This window comes from Capra hircus, chromosome 2 (genome assembly GCF_001704415.2).
Source record: "Capra hircus breed San Clemente chromosome 2, ASM170441v1, whole genome shotgun sequence".
In the NCBI taxonomy this organism is placed as follows: Eukaryota; Metazoa; Chordata; class Mammalia; order Artiodactyla; family Bovidae; genus Capra; species Capra hircus.
The window spans coordinates 108311291-108333259 of record NC_030809.1 but is presented as its reverse complement, the minus strand read 5'-3'; the positions used below and the strand labels follow the sequence as shown (position 1 = coordinate 108333259).

Sequence of the window (21969 nt, the reverse complement as noted above, 5' to 3'; positions counted from 1 at the left end):
ATCTCACATGCTAGTAAAGTAATGCTCAAAATTCTCCAAGCCAGGCTTCAGCAATATGTGAACCGTGAACTTCCAGATGTTCAAGCTGGTTTTAGAAAAGGCAGAGGAACCAGAGACCAAATTGCCAACATCTGCTGGATCATGGAAAAAGCAAGAGAGTTCCAGAAAAACATCTGTTTCTGCTTTATCGACTATGCCAAAGCCTTTGACTGTGTGGATCACAATAAACTGTGGAAAATTCTGAGAGAGATGGAATACCAGACCACCTAACCTTCCTCTTGAGAAATCTGTATGCAGGTCAGGAAGCAACAGAACTGGACATGGAAGAACAGACTGGTTCCAAATAGGAAAAGGAGTACGTCAAGGCTGTATATTGTCACCCTGCTTATTGAACTTATATGCAGAGTACATCATGAGAAACGCTGGGCTGGAAGAAGCACAAGCTGGAATCAAGATTGCTGGGAGAAATATCAATCACCTCAGATATGCAGATGACACCACTCTTATGGCAGAAAGTGAAGAGGAGCTAAAAAGCCTCTTAATGAAAGTGAAAGAGGACAGTGAAAAAGTTGGCTTAAAGCTCAACATTCAGAAAAGGAAGATTATGGCATCTGGTCCCATCACTTCATGGGAAATAGATGGGGAAACAGTGGAAACAGTGTCAGACTTTGTTTTTTTGGGCTCCAAAATCACCGCAGATGGTGATTGCAGCCACGAAATTAAAAGACGAGTAATCCTTAGAAGGAAAGTTATGACCAACCTAGATAGCATATTGAAAAGCAGAGACATTACTTTGCTAGCAAAGGTCTGGCTAGTCAAGGCTGTGGTTTTTCCAGTAGTCACGTATGGATGTGAGAGTTGGACTGTGAAGAAAGCTGAGTGCTGAAGAATTGATGCTTTTGAACTGTGTTGTTGGAGAAGACTCTTGAGAGTCCCTTGGACTGCAAGGAGATCCAGCCAGTCCGTCCTAAAGGAGATCAGTCCTGGGTGTTCTTTGTAAGGACTGTTGGTAAAGCTGAAACTCCAATACTTTGGCCACCTCATGTGAAGAGTTGACTCATTGGAAAAGACTCTGATGCTGGGAGGGATTGGGGGCAGGAGGAGAAGGGGACGACAGAGGATGAGATGGCTGGATGGCATCACCGACTCGATGGACATGAGTTTGAATGAACTCCGGGAGTTGGTGATGGACAGGGAGCCCTGGCGTGCTGTGATTCATAGGGTCGCAGAGAGTCGGACATGACTGAGCGACTGAACTGAACTGATGTTGGAACTTGGGTGGATTTCATTTCTCAGCTAAGGCTGTATAGAATATTTTGCTACCAACATCAGATACAGAAGAATTTATTTAAGATTTAGCTAAGGTGTGAAAATATGCTAATTTGGTTAAGTGTAGTTTAATATTTTGAATTCAGGATCCATTTAAAGCATTCCCTTTCATAAAAGAAATTTCTTTCCTTTTAGTGCTTTGCAAATCATATTGTCTAATGATGAAAGAAGCGAGGTTTTAAGTTTTCCCTAATTCTTAGTCCTTCAAACTCTTTTGTTTCTCTTTGTTCTGAAAGCTTTGCATAAGTATATGTTTAGACATCTTATTCCAAAAGATTTTGAGTATTCCAAGATACATGAAATATGATAAGGTGGTATTAATATAAATTAAACACAGTGAAATAATAAGGGAAAACGCAGGTGAGGATGATGTAGATTTGGGAATGAAGCGAAGAATTCATGGCCCAGTTAGCTGACCACATGTCACAGGACGCTTCTTGAGCCAGAACACATTTGTTAGGAGATCTTTCTTAGGGAAAGGTATGTGCTGCTGCCAAGGTCTGTCTCTGTGCCTCTGAGACTTAGTTGGGAAGTTGGGACCTTTGAGATTAGTGGTCAGTGTGGGGATCCTCACTCAGGAAGAACTGAGACATCGAGAGTGTGATTTGCAATGTTCACGTTAGGTGCCAGACCTTCTGCAAGGAGTTGTATAGATATCATTTTGCTTATTTCACAATAGCCCTATGTAGATGGTATTTTTTTTAAGCATTTTAAAAACATGGAGCATAAAAATATTGTGTTAGTTCCTGCTGTACAGTGGAGTGAATCAGCTACAGGTATACATATATCCCTTCCCTCTCGGACCTCTCTTCCCCCCAACCAATCCCACCCCTCTAAGTCATCACAGAGCACTGAGCTGAGCTTCCTGTGCTTTATAGCGGGTTTCCGGTGGCGTCATTAAGCTCATTTTACCGAACAGGATACTGAGTCTCAAATAGACTGGGTGACCTGTCCAGGTAACCAGTCTGTGGTCCATGGCAAAACAAAGCTTCCAAGCCAGCTGTGACTTACATGCGGCCCTTCTTCAGTGGCTCCTGCTGGCTTACATCCCTGTTAATCACGCTTCCTGCTTATTCTCAGTAACAGGAGACAAAAATTTGGCGGGGGAGGTAGGACAAAGTCCACATAGCAATATTAGAAAATCTCTCATAAATATTTAAATTTTTTGTTGTTCAGTTGCTTAGTTGTGTCCAACTCTTTGTGACCCCATGGACTGCAACACACCAGGTTTCCCTGTCCTTCACCATCTCCCAGAGCTTGCTCAAACTCCTGTTCACTGAGTTGATGATGCCATCCAACCACCTCATCCTCTGTTGCCCTCTTCTCCTCCTTTGTTTCATGGACCAGGCATATGTCATGCCCTGTTTTGGCAAATTCGTCCAGGTTGGCCCAGCTGCAGTATGTGGGTGTCCCTCTTGGATCTGGCTGCCTCCCACATCGCTCCCAGCAGAGGTGCTGCTGTGACTGCCACTTTGGTGTTAGCAGATGAAAAGGCCTTTTACTCAATAACCCATTTTAGGTTGGCTTTCCCATTCTTGTGGCTTCCCATCACCTGTGCTGCAAGAGCAGATCCAACTCTTCAGGCCACAAGGAAGGTTAAATACTGTGCCGTAGCTTGGTTTGGCACTTGATGTGTCTGAGTCTGATTTCGCGGTTCTATCAAAGGAGCCACTGAATTGCGTGTGGTCAGTCACTCAGTCGTGTCCGACACTTTGTGACCCCATGGACTGTAGCCCACCAGGCTCCTCTCCATGGGGATTCTCCAGGCAAGAACACTGGAGTGTGTTGCCATGCCCATGTCGATCTTCCCAACCCAGGGACTGAACCCAGATCCTCCCGCATCGCGGGTGGATTGTTTACCACCTGAGCCACCAAGGCCGCCCATGAATACTGGAGTGGGTAGCCTATCCCTTCTCCAGGGGATCTTCCCATCCCAGGAATCGACCTGGAGTCTCCTACATTGCAGGTGGATTCTTTACCAGCTGAGCTAATGACTACAGTTTTAGCTCATGTGTTGCCTGGATTTCAGAGGTCTGTGAATTCTCCCAGTTTGACCTCCTGCTTTTTTCTCCCTTGGAAGTTTTTCCCCTTTGCTGTGGCTGTGAAATTGAAACCCTTTAACCCCACAGTCTCTGATTTCCGGCTTTGCTTCCCGCTGGTTCCACAGGGTCTCAGTCACCCTGGCAGCACCGCCGGCTGGCTCTTCTCCGTTTCCAGCCCCTGGGCCTTGGTTGCAACCACTCGTCTGTGTTCCTTCCTTTCACATCCCCTCCACCCAGGGGCCTGTCTGCCTGCCTTCCTTCACTTTGTCATTACAAGTCTGGTTTCTGGACCGGCACCATCAGCAGCAGTTAGAAGCCTCAGGCCCCGCCCCAGACCTCCTGGATCCCAGTCTGCATTTTCACAGGGTTCTCAGGTGATCTGCGTGCACATTCAGATTTGAGAAGCACTGCTCTAAGTCACACATCTTCCATGGATTGTGTCCTAAATAAGGGAAGAGAAATGAACCCAGTCATTCTGTGGGAAGAAACAAAAAGGTGTTTTTGTTTTTTCCATCTATTTATTCATCTCTGGGCAATACTTTGATCACTTCTAGGGATAGGAAGAAATACATATGTTTGGGGGATAAATGGTTTTGCCTACCCATATTCGTAAAGTTAAGGCATTAGGAAAAGCTTGGATAATTAGTTGATAGACTGTTCCGACAAGGAAGGGTTCAAATAATAACCATCATCACTGTGTTGAAAGTTCTGTGGGAAGAATATTTCAATCAAGAAATAAGTTATATTTTTCAAATTGAAAAAAAAAGTGTATATAATTGTTTTGGTCTGTCTGGGCCTCCAGAACAAAGATGCCATAGACCAGGTGTCTTATAAACAAAGAAACTTGTTTCTCACTGTTCTGGAGCCTGGCAGTCTGAGGTCAGGGTGCCAGCATGACTGGGTGGGTGCCCTCTCCCAGGCCACGGATTTCTCTGCTTCCTCATGTTGAGGCGGCAGTGAGCTGGTTCTCTGGGGTCTGTTTGATAAGGGCAATAATCTCATTCATGAAGGCTCCACCCTCATGACTTAATCACCTCCCAACTGCCTCACTTCCCAGTTCCATCCACTTATGAATGTTTCAGGGTCGCAAGCCTTCAGACCATAGCAAAATTATAAATACACTTGACCCCTGAACAATGCAGATTTGAAATGTGGAGGTCCCTTTATACTCAGTTTTTTCAGTTTAAATACTGTAGCACTACACAGTTATGGTTTGTTGAATCCAAGGACACTGAGGAAACAAATCTTGCGTACCTAGGGAGGATTTTCGACTGTATGGAGGGTTGGTGCTTCTAATCCCCGTGTTGCTCAAGGGGTGCTGGTGTAAAAATTTTGTATCTCTCTAAAAGGCATCTAAACAAAAAGTTTATGTATAGACTAAATTAAGGATTGGATAGGCAACATAACACCTATTTTTAACTTTTTAAAAGTGCATTTCTACCCCGTGGTGGAAATATTACTTACTATGGGGTTCAGTGAAAGTACAGGTCATTTCCCAAGGGAGAGTGACCAGTGTTTTTCCTTAAGGCAAGTTTCATCATGTCTTTACACATTAGCTGCTCCACTGCATGGAAATGCTGAGCAGTAAAATGGGGGGTGTAGGAGTGGGGGATACGGAGCCCTAGCCGAGTGATGAGGAGGGCAGCGAGATGATGAGTGCCCAGACAGATGCAAGTCCTGCCTCTCTTCTCAGAACCTTCTGGGATCTACCCTTACTCTGCCCCTGCAGATCTGTTAGTCACAGCAGTATCTGTGTCTCTTCTTTCTTTCTTCTCTTTAAAAAGTCCTCAGGAGTTTTAAATATCTGGCTGGTAATTTTAAGGCCCTGAATTTTGAGGGAATAGAATTTGGTAAGTTATATCCATATACTGTCTAAAATAGTTTCTCCATAGGTTACTTACAAGAGTCCTCTCATACCCTCGGGTCTCTCCCTCTCTCTCACACACACCCACACAGTTGTTCACTGCTGTATCAGAGAACTTGATCCCCAGGTAGGAAGTGATACTGGCCATCTAAAGACAAAGGTCTTAAAATGTGTTTTTCCAGGCTCTGACCCACTTTGCTTCCATGCAAAAGAATTTCCTTTCTTAAGAGCACCTGTTGTTGACTGTATGCTTTAATGATTTAAAAGTTTGGTGTTCGAAGACTAGAAAGGCGTTCATTTACTTTGGATATAAAACTGAGAATGTAGAACACCCATACTTTGAAGAAACATCGTTCTCATTTCTGTGAACCGCAGGGGCATCTGTTTAAACTGAACCCTACCTAGAGCTGCAGGCCTTCAAAGTGGGCCATGCCCATAAGAGCAGATGCTGGCCACCTGAAATAGGGGTGCTGGGCAATGTTCCAGTTCTCCTTCAGAATGTCTAACAGTATTGAAACCTAACACTCGAAACAGATGGAAACTAGAGCTCAGGTTTTAGCTCTTCTTCAAAGGACAAAAGGTGCAGAATCAAAAAGTGTTAGATTTAGAAAACCTGTGATCAGTTAAATGGCTCAGGAAAATGATGATGGGAAAGTGTTATTGTATAATGAAAGGAAAACAGACAAATGGGTGATTTTTTTTTTTCCTTACGAGTTTATCCATGATAAAAAGCACTTAAATAAGAGTGAGATTAAATAAGTATTGAGCACTTAAATAAGTATTGAGATGTGTGTATGTGTTACATGTCATGATATTTAGGCCAAGTTAATTGACACGTCGGGTTGTCTTCGTAATTTGAAGATTAAAATAATACTGGATATATAAAGGTAATGTATAGATGCACAAATATACTTTTTATTTCATCATAAATACACAATCATATAAGTGAGGTTTCTGTGATGACTTAGGTTATTCTGGTGGCTTTGGGTCAGCACCTTGAAGTTGAGTTATGCTGGTTTGGTGCCTTTGATTGAGGGTCAGCATTCGACTGACGGTTTTTATAGGCGTCACCTGACCTGGCCATAACAAAACCGCAAACCAAAACCAATATGAACTTGAGTATCGCAGAAAAACGTGTCGTATGGAAGTTGCTTGCTTGTTTGATTTCAGAGCTTCATGGTTTTGTCTCTTGATAAAACTTTTTCCTCTGCAGCAGTGTTTTCTAAGCCGTGATCCACAAAGCATTATTTTCCTGCATTGTTAATGTGGATTCAACTATGACAGCTTATCTACCGCAGGACTTCTCAGAGCCTTTGACAGTACTAATGTAGCCTGTGATGCTTTTAAAGTGAGATATAGTATCTGATGTTTCCCAAGCTTATTTCAGCTGTGCCTCCCACCACTACTTTTCTTTTTTTCCTTGATGGACTATCTCCCATAGAAGGTAACGTGGAGGATGATACTCTAGCATTTTTATATGTGGTTTTTCATTTACCGTCTTAGCAGACCTGAGAAACAGAAGCAACTCTGTTGTCTCTTTCTGGATGAGGGAGGCTCCAAGAACCACTGGAGTTCAGGTTGGCGCCTAGACTTAGGTGTCCTAGTAGCTCACCCATCTTTCGCCTCTGTTGATGATGCTTTCAGTTCAGGTCAGAGACACTTATCACATATGGCGGGCAGGGGAGGAGGGTTTTGTGGGCTCCGTGCTGATCTGAAGTTCCTCTGTCCCTCGGAGGGTCCACAGGGCTCTGTGGTCTCCTAATTCTAGGGAGGCTTCCCTAATTCTAGGGAGGCTTCCCTAATTCTAGCAAGTGGATGATGCGATCAAGGGAGTTACTTCTCATGTGGTTTATATAAAGTAATGATCTAGGGAGCCCCACCCCCCACCCTTGCCCAGTTGTGCTCTAAGTAGGAATGTTACCCGAATACTCAACAGGGTTCATTTGTTTTTACTTCCTGGGTTTCACCCAATGGTACTATGTCATGTTTTGCTCTTTTTATAGAAAGAAATTCAAGCCATGAGTCAGTGCAGCCATCCCAACGTAGTGACCTATTACACCTCTTTTGTGGTAAAAGACGAACTTTGGCTGGTCATGAAATTACTAAGTGGAGGTAAGTGGGTTTTTTCATTATTTGCTTGTTTTTTTCTTTTTTTCCTTTTGTGTGAGTCAGCGTATTGAATAAGATTTCGGATTTGATCCTCTTCCTCCTGTATTTAAAAGTTTTCTTGGTTCATTATTTGCCTAGAGAGTAAAGTCTGGATTGCTTCACGTTCATATTCAAAGCCTTTCATAATTCAGCGTAACTCCTGGAGTATCTGTGTCCTCTTCTACCCCAGCCTTCTCGGCGTGGGTGAGACTTCCCAAAAGTCTTCTGCTGTCTGAGGTCTCTGCGCTGCTCCTCTGGCCTGGATGTCAGTCTGTCCTTCTCCACATGCTCATGTCCTGCAAGATGTCGTCATCTCTACAGCCACCCCTTTGTCTCTTCAGAAAAGTTAACCTGGCCTTTTTCTTTTAAAGCATTCGTTCTAAACATTATTCAAGTCTTTCACACCTTGTAAGATAACAAGTTATCTCACTGCTGTTTGTTCAAAGGTCTGTGCTGATGGAAATGTGTGCTGTGCTCTCCAGTTTCTTCTGGTGGATCGAGTATTTGCCATGTGGCTAGTGTTACTGAGGGACTGAATTTCTACTCAATTTTAATCAACTTTATTTAAATAACCTCAGGTGGCCAGTGGCTACGGTATTGGACAGGGTATTTTCAGACTGTGGGTTTCATGAAGGAACACGTGGGAAGGGGAAGGAGCTTTATCTCTCCAGCCTCAGATCACGGAAGTTAAAAAAGCCACAGGCAAGAGTCAGACATGACTGAGCGACTGAACTGAACTGAGTGTAATTTGTAAGACACTTTCCCATTCCCATATATATTTTTTTCCTTTTCATCTTCTAGCCTCACTCTTGATAGGGGAGGGTCATCATCACGGTTAGTTTCCTTGAATGCTTTCTCCATGGTTAGATCCCATGCAGGGTGATTTACTGCCTTATTTTATGTAATCCGGGCAACACCCTCGAATGGCAGGTGTCATCTGCGTTTTTCAGAAAGTACACAAGAGCCCAAGAGAATTAGACAGCTTGCCCAAGGTCACACATGTCATAACTGCTGATGCTGGGAGCTGTGGACCTACAAGTATCATCACCTTCATTGTACAGAGCTGAAAACTGCAGCTGAGAAAGCGCAAGCATACCCAACACCCAGCATCCCTTCCTCCCTGTATATCCGTCTTTCTGAGATAAGAAGTATATTACGAGCAGGGGAGAACGTAGGGTGGTGTCTGGATGCAGTCAGAATGGACAGAGTGGGGCTGATACTGTGCAGCCCACTTTTATTTGCAAGCCCAGTTCAGCTAAGGCTGAATCAGGGAAACATCTCAATTTTTTTTTTTATAAGAAGAAACTGTCTTGGATCCAGCAAGGCCCTGCCATGAGATGATGAAGGCTTTGTAATTGCCTCGGGTTTGCTTGTGTAAGTCTCGGTAGGGAGCCCGGGAGAACTTAGTTCGGTTCTGTTCCCAGTGTTGTCAATCCTATTAGTCATTGTTTCCTTGAGTGCCGACTCTGGTTTTTAATTAAAAAGAAAAGGAGAAAAAGGAAGCCCTTGGAGCTGACTGCAGTGTTGAGCCTCAGGACTGCGTCTTGGTTCTGCTGAGGGTGGTACTTTATTAATGATGATCTTAACCAGGTCTCTTCCTGTGGGGTCCACTAACTAAGGAAACAAGAAATTCTGGTAACCTGGGACCTTGCAGGTTTTACTTCCTCTCTTTATTTTTAAACCCAATTACTTTTTATAAGCTTGAAAGCATCCCCTGTGCCCTTCCTTGTGGACTGGATAGAAAATTTCATTGTCTTTTTAAAGGAATTAAATTTAGCCTTCCCAGGCTTTAGGTAAGAGGAACAAGTTTTAAACAGGTTTCCACAGGTAAGGGGAATGTGGGCAGACATGGCCCACTTTTCTTTCAGCAGTCCAGAAATGCATGGGTGTGTGCGTGCTAAGTCCCTTCACTCATGTCTGCCTCTTTGCAACCCGTGAACTGTAGCCCACCAGGCTCCTCTGTCCAAGGGACTCTCCAGGCAAGAATACTGGAGTGGGTTGCTGTGCCCTCCAGGGGACCTTCCCGACCCAGGGATCGAACCAGAGTCTCTCATGTCTCCTGCATTGGCAAGTGTGGTCTTTACCAATAGTGCCACCTGGGAAGCCCCAGAAATGCATCCATGCCTGGTATGGTAAATCCTTAGAAGATTCAAAAATAAAATGTTTTTTTTTGGAAGTGCTATTTCTAAATAATCCAAAAATCCAAGAGTCAGCCAATAAAGAGATGTTTTGTTTCTTGCGGGGGCGGGGTGGGGGGGAAACTCTGCATTTGTTTTCTTCTATACTGTTTTATCACATCAGATCTCTTAATGAGGGGCAGGTGGCTAGTCTGCTGTAGTAATACCTGATGGGGAAACTCAGTCCTCCTCATTAATCAGAGAGAGCTTGGAGCCAAACTCAGGTCCTGAGGTGAGCTATTTGGTAACGGTTCAGAAATGTTGAACCCCCAGGTAATTATAGCTCTTAAAATGCCCAGGAGGTTTAGAATATTAATTCACATGTGTTGAAACATGAATTCAGAGTGCCAAGGATACTAATCTGTTTATAGTAACAAAGTAGTATGCATTCATTTATTATTAAACTCAGTGCATCAGTGTCAAGTAAATGGAATAAAGATTGCCTAGAGTAATAGAAAGAAGTCTTCTCGTCGTAAGCAGGGGTCTCTAGAAGCAATGTACTTTCTTCTCGCTTCTGCTGCCTGTGTCTTAGGGGTTGCAGAAGAACTGTGCTCCTTTCTCTCAGCAGTTCCCTGCTGTCTTTTCCCCTGGCTTCCTGTTCCTTTCTTTTTCTGCGTAGACATCCCGAACCTCCTTTTAATCTGTAACCAATTGCATGTCTTGGGGAAAGGGACTAACTGTGCAGTGGTCATGCACAGGCTTCTGCTTCTTGACCCAGAACCCCTCTCACTAAGTTCAGCAGGATGTGTGCTTGCAGACTTGGATTTAATGTTTTTCTGGCCATGGGCTGCCATGCAGTTGTTTGTGCGCCTTGGGAATATTTGTGCTAAATAAACAACAACAAAAAATATTTTGATGTTCTCATTTAGTTTTTTAAATAGGGAGCCGTGTTCTGGAAAGATCATGAAGGTGCTTATACAGCTGTTTAATTCTTCTGTCTGTCCACTTAGGTTCAATGTTGGATATCATAAAATACATCGTCAATCGAGGAGAACACAAGAATGGAGTTCTGGAAGAGGCAATAATAGCAACAATTCTTAAAGAAGTTTTGGAAGGCTTAGACTATCTACACAGAAATGGTCAGATTCACAGGTATGGCTTCTGCAGAGGGGTTTCAATTCAGCTGTCCATATCCTGTCCTAGTTAGTAGAGGATGTTAAGGAAACACACCTCACAGTTAAGTATTGACATATTTCTAACTTGCATGTGCGTGCTCAGTCCTTAAGTTGTGTCTAGCTCTTTGCAACCTCATGGACTGAAGCCCACAAGCCTCCCCTATCCATGTGATTTTCAAGGCAAGAGTACTGGAGTGAGTTGCCATTTCCTTCTCCAGGGGATCTTCCCAACCCAGGAGTTGAGCGCATGCTTCCTGAGTCTCCTGCATGGGCAGGTGGACCGATTCTTTACCACTGAGCCACCTAGGAAGCCCCATTTCTAACTTAGGTCGGCATCTCTAGCTTTATAACGCAGGCAAGAGTGTTCCAAACATGTAATACGTTAATTGTTTTTGACCTGGTGGTGGAAGAGGAGTGGCACTAATTTCATCTCTTCGGCGACATACAGTGCTAATTCTTTACATAGCGAAATGGCATAGAATGTGAGCACTGGGTGTTTCAAATGGGTTAGTGTTACTTGGGCTCTTAGGAATAGTTTCAAGTAAACAACCATTAACCATAAGACTAATATTTGTAATTCCCCTGCCCTGAACTGTGAGTGAACTGTATGGTTTATGATATTTACTATGTCTTTTAATGATTAGAAAAATATTACTTTAGAAATCAAACTTGTAAATTGTCATTTTTCTGAAGTGTTAAGGCTACTGAGCACAACTTTTATATAGTGAAGAAATATCAACTATTATAATTAGTATTTGTAATCAGTATTTCCCCAGAGAAGAGACTGACCAAATCCATTGTCCATCGATCCAAATCCATTGATGGGTTTGATCTGAAATTGTACTACAGACAAATTTAAGTTGAAGTAAAGCAGTTTTACATAGACTGGGCTTTAATTCTTGACAAAATGATAGTATTGTGAGTATGTGGACAGTCTCTAATTCTGGAACATAAAGTATCTACTCACTATTGCTTTAATTAAGTCTGGATAATAATATCACAGAAACTAAGTGTTATTAATATAAAACCCTAACCATCCTTCAGGAGCAAACTATAAAATCACAATGTACCCTTATAACTTTTAAATTTGTTTTACCAATATTATATTTGTAAAATAATAATTATGTCAAACAGCTAAATTATATGATATGTTTTAAAATCTCCCTGAGTGAATTAATGCAATAGATTATCTGTACTCGAGCATTAAATTCTCTGTCTTTTTCCTAATAGGGATTTGAAAGCTGGTAATATTCTTCTGGGTGAAGATGGTTCAGTACAAATAGCAGGTAAAGCTGACAAAGATAAAGCATTCTCTGCTTGTTTATGGAAGTGTTACAACTTCAAAGAATGTAGAGTCCTTCCTAAGAAATGAATAAACATATGTAGTCTGGTTTTTTTTTTTTTTTGATGTATTGTTGATGTATAATATTATGTAAGTTGCAGGCATACAATGTAGTGCTCCACAGTTTTTGAAGTCAGTATTCCATTTGTAGTTATTATAAAATACTGGCCATGTTCCCTGTGTTTATAGATGTGCTTGTAGTGTGTTTTATGCATGATGGTTTGTGCCTCTTATACTGCCCCTCCCTACTTCCCTCTCCTTATTGGTGACCACTGGTTTGTTCTATCTGTGAGTCTGCTTCTCTGCAGCTGTAGTCACTAGTTTGTTTTATTTTTTAGATTCTGCATACAAGTGATACCATACAGATATTGTCTTTCTCTGTCTGACTTATTTCATGTTTGGCATAATACCCTCCAAGTCTACCCATGTTGTTAAAAATGGCAACATTCTTTCATTCTTTTGAGTGGCTGAGTAGAATTCCACTGTAGGTACCCCAGTATTTGGGCTGCCTTATTATTGAATGTTTGGATCTGAGGTATAACATGTTTTCCTATTGTTTTGATAGATCTTTGTTAGATCTTCCTATAAATTGCTGTTTTAGAACATGGCCTTTTAATAAAGGACAATTTTAATTTTACTTTCTACCTTCCAGATTGAATAATGGTGATATTTATATAAATGAAAGAAGCACTTTTGAGAGTTTTTTTGAATGAGTTTGAAAGTTTAAAACATTGTACACATTAATTTTAAGCCCTTTATTTCTCAAGCGATGGCTGAAAGATTGTGAACGCTTGAAATCTAGGGCTTACTTTACTCTCAAATTTGACCTTTCATGGCAATTCTTGACAGTTGATGGGGCCTGGCAGTGCAGTAAAGATCAAATGAGAGCGTTGACAGAAGCCTTCTCCATGCAGAACCTCTCATTTTGTTAACGCTCCTAGAATAACCTGAAAGGCCTGGGATAAAGTGTAGCCCTGTCCATATCCGCTCTTGTTTTATCCCCCTTCTGTGAAGGGCTATCTCAGCAATCCTCTCAACCAGCAGCGCTTTGGGCTTATTTGGCTCCACAGTCCCCTCTCTGTACTAGACTGTCCCCGTCATTACAGGATGTTCAGCCTTCTGGCTTCCAGGCATGAAATGTCACTAGCAGCACATCCTAGCAGTATCCGTGGTGACAGTCAATCACGGATCTGGCTTGTGTCATTGAAAAAGTGTTGAAAACATTTAGTTAGTCTGATCTGCTTCTATTTGAGTTGGACTGGAAGAGTCTTACCTTCTAGGATAGGTTTAAAGTCTTTGCATGTCTAGTTATTAGAATGAAAATGATGGCAGCCCTTGGTCCCACTCTTGTTTCTAGACAGATCTGAGGATCTGGGGATATTATTCGAAATGTGAGAGGTCAGCAGAAAACAAGCATACCCCCAACACAAAGGATGAGCATTGAGTCATCTCTTTGATTCATTGTGCCCCTTCTCTGGGTACCAGAGGACCAGTCAGGTGACGTCCCAGCCTATATAGTGAGCATGATGCTGACCTTAGGCTCTGCGTTTAGTTAGATACACTTACCTGTGTTTAGTTAGGTACATTACCGAGTTTTTTGTTTTTTGTTTTTTTTTAAAGAAAAGATGTTCTGAAAATATAAAACGGAAACTGAGAATTTGTTTGAGATCAAATGTTTCTTTTTTGTTGCTGCTGCTGCTAAGTCGCTTCAGTCGTGTCTGACTCTGTGCGACCCCGTAGACGGCAGCCCACCAGGCTCCCCCATCCCTGGGATTCTCCAGGCAAGAACACTGGAGTGGGTTGCCATTTCCTTCTCCAGTGCATGAAAGTGAAAAGTGAAAGTGAAGTCACTCAGTTGTGTCAGACAGGGAAGTAATAATGGCAATGTTATCTTTTATTAGTCTTCTCTTTTAAAAAGAGGCTTTGGAATCAAACAGGCCTGATTTAATACCCACTGTACCACCGGGAGAAGGCAATGGCACCCCACTCCAGTACTCTGGCCTGGAAAATCCCATGGATGGAGGAGCCTGATGGGCTGCAGTCCATGGGGTTGCAAAGAGTCAGACACGACTGAGCGACTTCACTTTGACTTTTCACTTTCATGCACTGGAGAAGGAAATGGCGACCCACTCCAGTATTCTTGCCTAGAGAATCCCAGGGATTGGGGAGCCTGGTGGGCTGCCGTCTGTGGGGTCGCACAGAGTCGGACACGACTGAAGTGGCTTAGCAGCAGCAGCAGCAGCAGCAGCAGCAGCAGCACCACCTGGGGCAAATCACTGCATCTCTAAGCCTCAGTTTCCACATCTGTGAGACCGTGATGATATTGCCTGTCATTCTCAGAGACAGGGACCTCCTGTGCAGCTAGTAAATGATAGGATTCATGTTCCTTTAAGTGCAATACAGTAGATTTTGGAAAGTTACAGTGTATTCTAGGTAACTCCACCCAGAGATGTCAGTTTGCAAAATGGGGAGGTATTTCTGTATAAACATTTTTTGTTGTCTAAAAAGATCCTGGAAGAAAGGACCTTAATCTTTAAGACTCCAGTGAATTGATAAGAATTTTTAATTTAAAAAGAAATACACACGTTTATACATCATTTTGTACTCATGATTTTGTATTCTCTGTTTTAAAGAGGATCTTTCAAATTGTCTAAACTTTATGCCCCGTGAAACCTGGATCCACCCCTGCTTACTGTTTTGGCAGTAAGTAAATAAATGTAAGAAATGGTTAGTGTAACCCTCAAAATGGACAATCAACAGAAAAAAGACAGTATAGGCTTATTTATTGTGGTAGCAAAAGATTAGGAACAGCTGAGGTGTCCTGGTTGAGTAGGTTTATGGTATATCTATACTATGGAAGACCCACCGATGGAGAATGAAAAGTTCTCTGTACATCAATAGAGGAAAAAAATCACCAGATTACGTGGTTAAGTGAACTCAAGGTGAAATACTATGTATATAATATGCCACCTTTCATGAAAGAAATAGAAATAAGAATATCTCTGTATATTTGTGCAAATAAATATTAGAAGTATAATGGCAGTGGGGGTGGTAGAGTATATACCTTTTAAAACATTCTGAATTTTGAACCATGTCAAAATATGACCTAGTAAAACAAATGAAATGACTCAACAAACGTAATGAACTGTCAATAAATCAAAGCCATTTTAGAAGTTACCAAACGTGGCCCAGAGTTGAGAAGAGTAGGAAGAATCCTCTGGTATCCATCACCTGGCTTCAGTACTCAGCAGTCTTCTGCCAATTCTCAATTCATCTCTCATTCCCCTCCCTGCTTTGGAGACTCTATCTTTATTGATGCTGACTTTTGTTCTTGAGCCAAGTTAGTGCTTTCTATATGCACGTCTTGTCCTTCCTTCAGAGAGTGGCCTTTATCCCACAGTCCAGGGGCATTATGAAGAAAAGACTTCAACTAAACAACTGAAAAAAACTGTGAACAAAAGCTTCAAACCTTCCAGCATCAGATAGTCTAGTTGTTAAGAAGATCTCTGAGATCAGCTGGCTTGGTTGAGGGCTTTGCTAGTAGCTCAGCTGGTAAAGAATCTGCCTGCAATGCAGGAGACCTGGGTTTAATTCCTGGGTGGGGAAGATCTCCTGGGGAAGGACTAGGCTACCTACTCCAGTATTCTTGGGCTTCCCTGGTGGCTCAGACAGTAAAGAATCTGCCTGCAATGTGGGAAGACCTGGATTTAATCCCTGGGTTGGGAAGATCCTCTTGAGAAGGGAATGGTTACCCACTCCAGTATTTTTGCCTGGAGAATTCCATGAACAGAGAGGAGCCTGGCAAGCTACAGTCCATGGGGTCACAAAGAGTCGGACACGACTGAGGAACTTTCACTGGGTTGAAATTCCCAGGTCAATACTCAAGCTCTGGGACCTTGGTCAGGTTGCTCAGCATCTTAAAGACTCAGTTTCTTTAAAGGGAGATACAGGTATAACCCACTTCATCTCTTTTTTTAACAAGTTCATTTTCTAGACTTTTAAAGTTTTATATGTATGTGTTTATTTATTGGCCTTGGTGGGTCTTCATTGCTGTAGGGCTTTTCTCCAGCTGCGGAGAGAAGAGGCTACTCCGTAGTTGAGATGTGCAGGCCCCTCACTGCAGCGGCTTCTCTTGTTGTGGAGCACAGATCTAGGCACTTGGGCTTCAGTAGCTGCCGTTTCCTGGGCAGCCCTGGAGCACAGGCTCAGTAGCTGCGCATGGGTTTAGTTGCTCTGAGGAGTGTGGAATCTTCCTGGATCAGGGATTGAACCTGTGTCTCCTGCACTGGCAAATGTATTTACCACTGAGCCACTGGGGAAGCCCTCTTCATCTTTTTTTCATGAAATCAGATGAGACTGTTTGTATCCAGTGATCTTCCAGCAGCTGCTGGCACATGATTGGCACACAGGAAATAGCAGCAGCTGCCCCGGCTAATCTTACTGCTGTTACTACTGTAACTCCTACTGACAGGCTTGCACCTACCAGCCCTTCCACTGCCTGCAGATCATATGTAACCTCAAATTTGTCTTGCAAGAGGTTCAGCTCTGAGGGGCTTTATGAGTTATAAAAAAGGAAGTGCTTACTAATTATGGCACTTGGAGGCTAACTTGTTATTACTTTTGCTGTAAGCTAATAAAAACGTACAACGAATTTTTTCTGTCTTGTGATGAAACCATCATTTCTCACCAAGAGAGTCAGGATGGCAGCGAACTGCTTTTGAAATGCTGAGGGTCGTCAGCCCCTGGCTCATTCTGCCACCTGGCCCTCTGCCAGTCATTCTGTCCCAGTATCCCTGTGAGATTAATGACCCCAGCTCCTTCTCGGGCCCCAGGGAGCACTTTGCCCTTTTTCTTTTTCTTTTTTTTTTTAATTTTAATTTTTACTTTATTTTACTTTACAATACTGTATTGGTTTTGCCATACATTGACATGAATCCACCACGGGTGTACATGTGTTCCCAAACATGAACCCCCCTCCCACCTCCTTCCCCACAGCATCCCTCTGCCCTTTTTCTTTTTTCCTCAGTTGAGATCCCCTGAGGTAAGATTTCCCGACTTTTCCTCTCCCTCTCAGGACTGGGGTTTTTTTTCCTCACTGCGGGTGGTGGTGTTGAGTGTAACCCAGCAGGTGTGTGGTAGGGACTGCTGCATTTGGAAGGGCACTTGCAGGAAGCCCCGACTTGGGCTATCATGAGGATTAAATGGGTCCGTGTCTGTAGTGCTCAGGACAGTGCCCTGCACGTGGTGAGGACTTTGTGGACAGTCAGTCTGGGCTTCCCCGCCAGCTTTCCTGGGTGTCCTTGTTGTGTGTGCGTCTTCGTGGCCCGTGTGGTGATGAAGTATGAATCTTCATGAGCTGTGGTGGGTTATCAGGCATGTGAGAGTACACTGTCTCCATCTCTGCAGCTCAGCTATAGCTTTCTAGAATTCACATTTAATGTTCTTCATATCCTCTGACTTGAACATAACATTGAGTTTATACAGTATTTCAAATTAAATTTTTTGTTTTAACTTTCAAATAAGATTATTGCCTTAAAAAGAAAAACATATGCAGTGATTCCTTGGAAAAACTGGCTGCCGCTGCTCTCGCCAGGCACAGGATTTCGACACTCTCAGTCAGGCAGTGGCTGATGTCTAAGCAAGCTTGGGCCAGGGGTCCTCAGGTCTTTTGCTGGCATTTGTGTGGGCGAGGTAGGGGAAGAGTGTGGGAGAGCTGAAGAAGACTCAGCAACAGCAGAGCCAGGCTGTCTCTCTGTTGCTGTTCAGTTCAGTTCAGTCGCTCAGTCGTGTCCCATTCTGCGACCCCGTGAATTGCAGCACGCCAGGCCTCCCTGTCCATCACCAGCTCCAGGAGTTCATTGAGACTCGCGTCCATCGAGTCGGTGATGCCATCCAGCCATCTCATCCTCTGTCGTCCCCTTCTCCTCCTGCCCCCAATCCCTCCCGGCATCAGAGTCTTTTCCAATGAGTCAACTCTTCGCATGAGGTGGCCAGAGTACTGGAGTTTCAGCTTCAGCATCATTTCTTCCAAAGAAATCCCAGGGCTGATCTCCTTCAGAATGCACAGGTTGGATCTCCTTGCAGTCCAAGGGACTCTCAAGAGTCTTCTCCAACACCACAGTTCAAAAGCATCAGTTCTTCGGCACTCAGCCTTCTTCACAGTCCAACTCTCACATCCATACATGACCACAGGGAAAACCATAGCCTTGACTAGACGGACCTTTGTTGGCAAAGTAATATCTCTGCTTTTTTAATATGCTATCTAGGTTGGTCATAACTTTCCTTCCAAGTAGTAAGCGTCTTTTAGTTTCATGGCTACAGTCACTATCTGCAGTGATTTTGGAGCCCCAAAAATAAAGTCTGACACTGTTTCCACTGTTTTCCCATCTATCTACCATGAAGTGATGGGACCAGATGCCATGATCTTCGTTTTCTGAATGTTGAGCTTTAAGCCAACTTTTTCACTCTCATCAAGAAGCTTTTCAGTTCCTCTTCACTTTCTGGACAAATAACCTACTTCTTGTACGTGAGACTGCTTGTACTCTCTTCCCTGCATGTCTGTAAGCTCCCTCGGCTCTGGTTTCTGCAATGAAAGTTCGACTGGGAGAGGTTTGTGTAGACTTCTTTGAATGCAGTGTTTGTTTACCTTGAGAGTATTACGAATATTTTTAAAAGAGTTTTTTTTGCTTTTTAATAGAAAACATAACATTTCTGTTTTAAAAAGTCACTCACACATTCTGTGTGTGTGTGTGTGTGTGTGTGTGTCTGTGTGTATACATAATATATATATTCCCTTTCTCAAAACATTTTTTTATTAGAAAAGGGAAAATTAAGGGCCCAGGTTCAGATCACTAGAAACTCTTGCCTAAGATGCAGCCAACAAGCGTGGTGAGTAAGGCTGGAATGCTTGGCTCCCATTTCCAGCTGTACCAATTCCGTGGGAATTCCATGTATTTTCAGTGAGTGTGGCTGTAAAATCAGCACCCAATCTTACCAAGTGTTTCCTGTGTGCCAGGCCTGGCTCCATGTGCTAAGCGCACTGTGACTCAGCCTCACAAGTGGGCAAGGCTGTAGTGGAGCCCCAAGGGCCGACGCTCTCATTATGCTTTCTTTACCCGCCAGCTGCTAAGATACAGAGAGAGGGGAAGTAAGTAGCCCAGGTTACATGTGGAATAAGTGGTAGAGTCAGGCTTCAGATTTGGGCAGTCTGGCTCCCGAGCCTGTGACTCCCTAACTGGGATTTTCGGGAAGAGAACCCTAAACCTGGATTTGAATGATCTCTGTTTTGGGCGGAAGACCAACAGCAGTCGGCTGGGAAGCGTATTCAGCACCTTTCCCTCCTTGCTCACAGCGTCACTGGTGCGGTTTCAGAGGGGGGAGAAGCCAGCACCTTAAGTGTCATCCGGTGCAGAGTTACTCATGGTAGTGACGCCACACTCTTTTCAGACTAGAAAACTTCAGGTTTCATGTAGCGAATTAAAACCTGAGGATGGCCTACTCTGGGTTTAATAGAAAATGCTTTACTTCTTAGTGTATTTTCTGTGCTCAAGAAAACCTGTGTGTCTGTGTTTGTCTTCCTGGTAATAAACTTGGAGAGGACGCCTTGGTGAATGTAATAGTCTTTGCTACAATATGATAGGAGGAGTGGTTATTTGAATGTCATGTTCTTCCCACGGCCTAGCATTTTATTTTCCAATTTGCTTCTCTGTCATATAATGTCAGGAAGGGCTTAGTGCCTTGTCTGGAAAGTGACTGAGCCTGTTCATCTGGAATTAATGAGATGCTATTCTAAAACTGAAATTCATATAAAACAGGTCCCTTTGGGGTGGTCACTGGAAGTATATTTATCTTAGGAATTAAAAAAAAATATCGACTGCTCTTATACCTGAAGAATGTTGATTTAAAAATGGTTCATTTCTGAAAGGCTTTCCAGAAACATAGGACTGCGTGTGTAAGGGAGATCTCAGGTTCGTGCCTTTTAGGTGTGCATGAGTGAGTGTGAATTTCCCATCCCTAGTTTTTCATGTCGGAGATTGAACCTGGAACCTAGTTAACTGAGGCAGCCTAGAACTTTAGAAAGCTATCCTCCCATCTCTCTCAGTGTATCTTAGCCTGTACAAATCAAGCTTATGCCTTGGGTGTTTCACTGTCTGAGGCACCATGGTGTCACTTTGGGCAGCATCTCTGTTTTTTGGGAGGGAGATTATTTTCCTTAGTCAACCATGGAAATACATTTTCAGCTTTAGTCAGCTCCTTGATGACTAAAAACTTCTTCCAGGACAATTTGTGACTAGACTTAACTTGTTCCCAGTATTCAGGTGTTATTCTCAGGGAGCCAGAAAAAGGTGTGCAAGGTGGTGGAGTTTTTATACCCATAGCTGCTGGGTTCCTTTATGTTCTCTTTGTGTTCTTTGGCACTGCTCAGGTGTACTTGGGTGCGAGAGAGGAGTGTTCCTCATGTTATAGGGAAGAGAAGCTGGTGCTTCAGGCAAGCTGGTTTGGGCTCCCTATGTGCACCGGATATAGCCCTGATTCATATGAGAGAGTTCTGAAGTCCACAAGGCATCTGCATGAGGAAATGATGATGTCACTATGTTCACGGGTGCTTTGGTTTAGAAGGTGGGCTCTGGCACCTGACTGCTGTGGCTTCAATCCTGGCCCTGTTGCCATTTAACCTCCCTGTGTCTCAGTTTCCACCTCTGTGTAATGGGAAAATACCAGAGGGCTAAAGGAGTTAACACACATTCCATGTTAGAATTAGTTAGCTCATATTGCTTTCCTATTGAAATAGGGGACACCTTTAATTATGTAAGGCATCCTAAGATCAATAACCCTTATGGCAGAAAGTGAAGGAGAACTAAAGAGCCTCTTGATGAAAGTGAAAGAGGAGAGTGAAAAAGTTGGCTTAAAGCTCAACATTCAGAAAACGAAGATCATGGCATCTGGTCCCATCACTTCATGGTAGATAGATGGGGAAACAGTGGAAACAGTGTCAGACTTTATTTTTGGGGCTCCAAAATCGCTGCAGATGGTGATTGCAGCCATGAAATTAAAAGACGCTTTCTTGGAAGGAAACATGACCAAGCTAGATAGCAAATTAAAAAGCAGAGACATTACTCTGCCAACAAAGGTCTGTCTAGTCAAGGCTATGGTTTTTCCAGTGGTCATATATGGATGTGAGAGTTGAACTGTGAAGAAAGCTGAGTGCTGAAGAATTGATGCTTTTGAACTGTGGTGTTGGAGAAGACTCTTGAGAGTCCCTTGGACTGCAAGGAGATCCAACTAGTCCTTCCTAAAGGAGACCAGTCCTGGGTGTTCTTTAGAAGGACTGATGCTGAGGCTGAAATTCCAAAACTTTGGCCACCTCATGAGAAGAGTTGACTCATTGGAAAAGACCCTGTTGCTGGGAGGGATTGAGGGCAGGAGGAGAAGGGGACGACAGAGGATGAGATGGCTGGATGGCATCACTGACTCGATGGACATGAGTTTGAGTGAACTCTGGGAGTTGGTGATGGACAGGAAGGCCTGGCGTGCTGCAATTCATGGGGTTGCAAAGAGTCGGACATGATTGAGCGACTGAACTGAACTGAAGATCACAGTGGGAGAAGGAAATGGCAGCCCACTCCAGTGTTCTTGCTTGGAGAATCCCAGGGATGGGGGAGCCTGGTGGGTTGCTGCCTGTGGGGTTGCACAGAGTTAGACACGACTGAAGTGACTTAATAGCAGCAGCAAGATCACAGGGATGCAGCTGGGAAGGCAAGGCTTAAGGCAACCTGTGACCTCCTGCTTTAACGTTTTGCTCTCCCTCTTTTTTTCTTCTTTCCATCAACTTCCTCCGTGTCACCAGAGAGAAGAATCTACAGTGCCGATATGACCATGCTTGATTTCCTGGCATAAAGTCTAAAACTGTTGCTGAGAGTATAAAGCCGCAGCTCCCTAATGTGGCATAGGA

At 43.4% G+C, this 21969-nt stretch overlaps 1 protein-coding gene across 1 annotated transcript in view; it reads left to right on the top strand.

Annotated features, from left to right (window-relative positions):
* Positions 1 to 21969, top strand: part of STK39 (serine/threonine kinase 39) — a 318038-nt gene that overhangs the window by 79522 nt on the left and 216547 nt on the right. The window contains exons 3-5 of the mRNA XM_018064061.1: positions 7239 to 7347; positions 10511 to 10652; positions 11906 to 11961. Coding sequence (XP_017919550.1) covers positions 7239 to 7347; positions 10511 to 10652; positions 11906 to 11961 — 307 coding nt within the window. The remainder of the gene's footprint in view (positions 1 to 7238; positions 7348 to 10510; positions 10653 to 11905; positions 11962 to 21969) is intronic.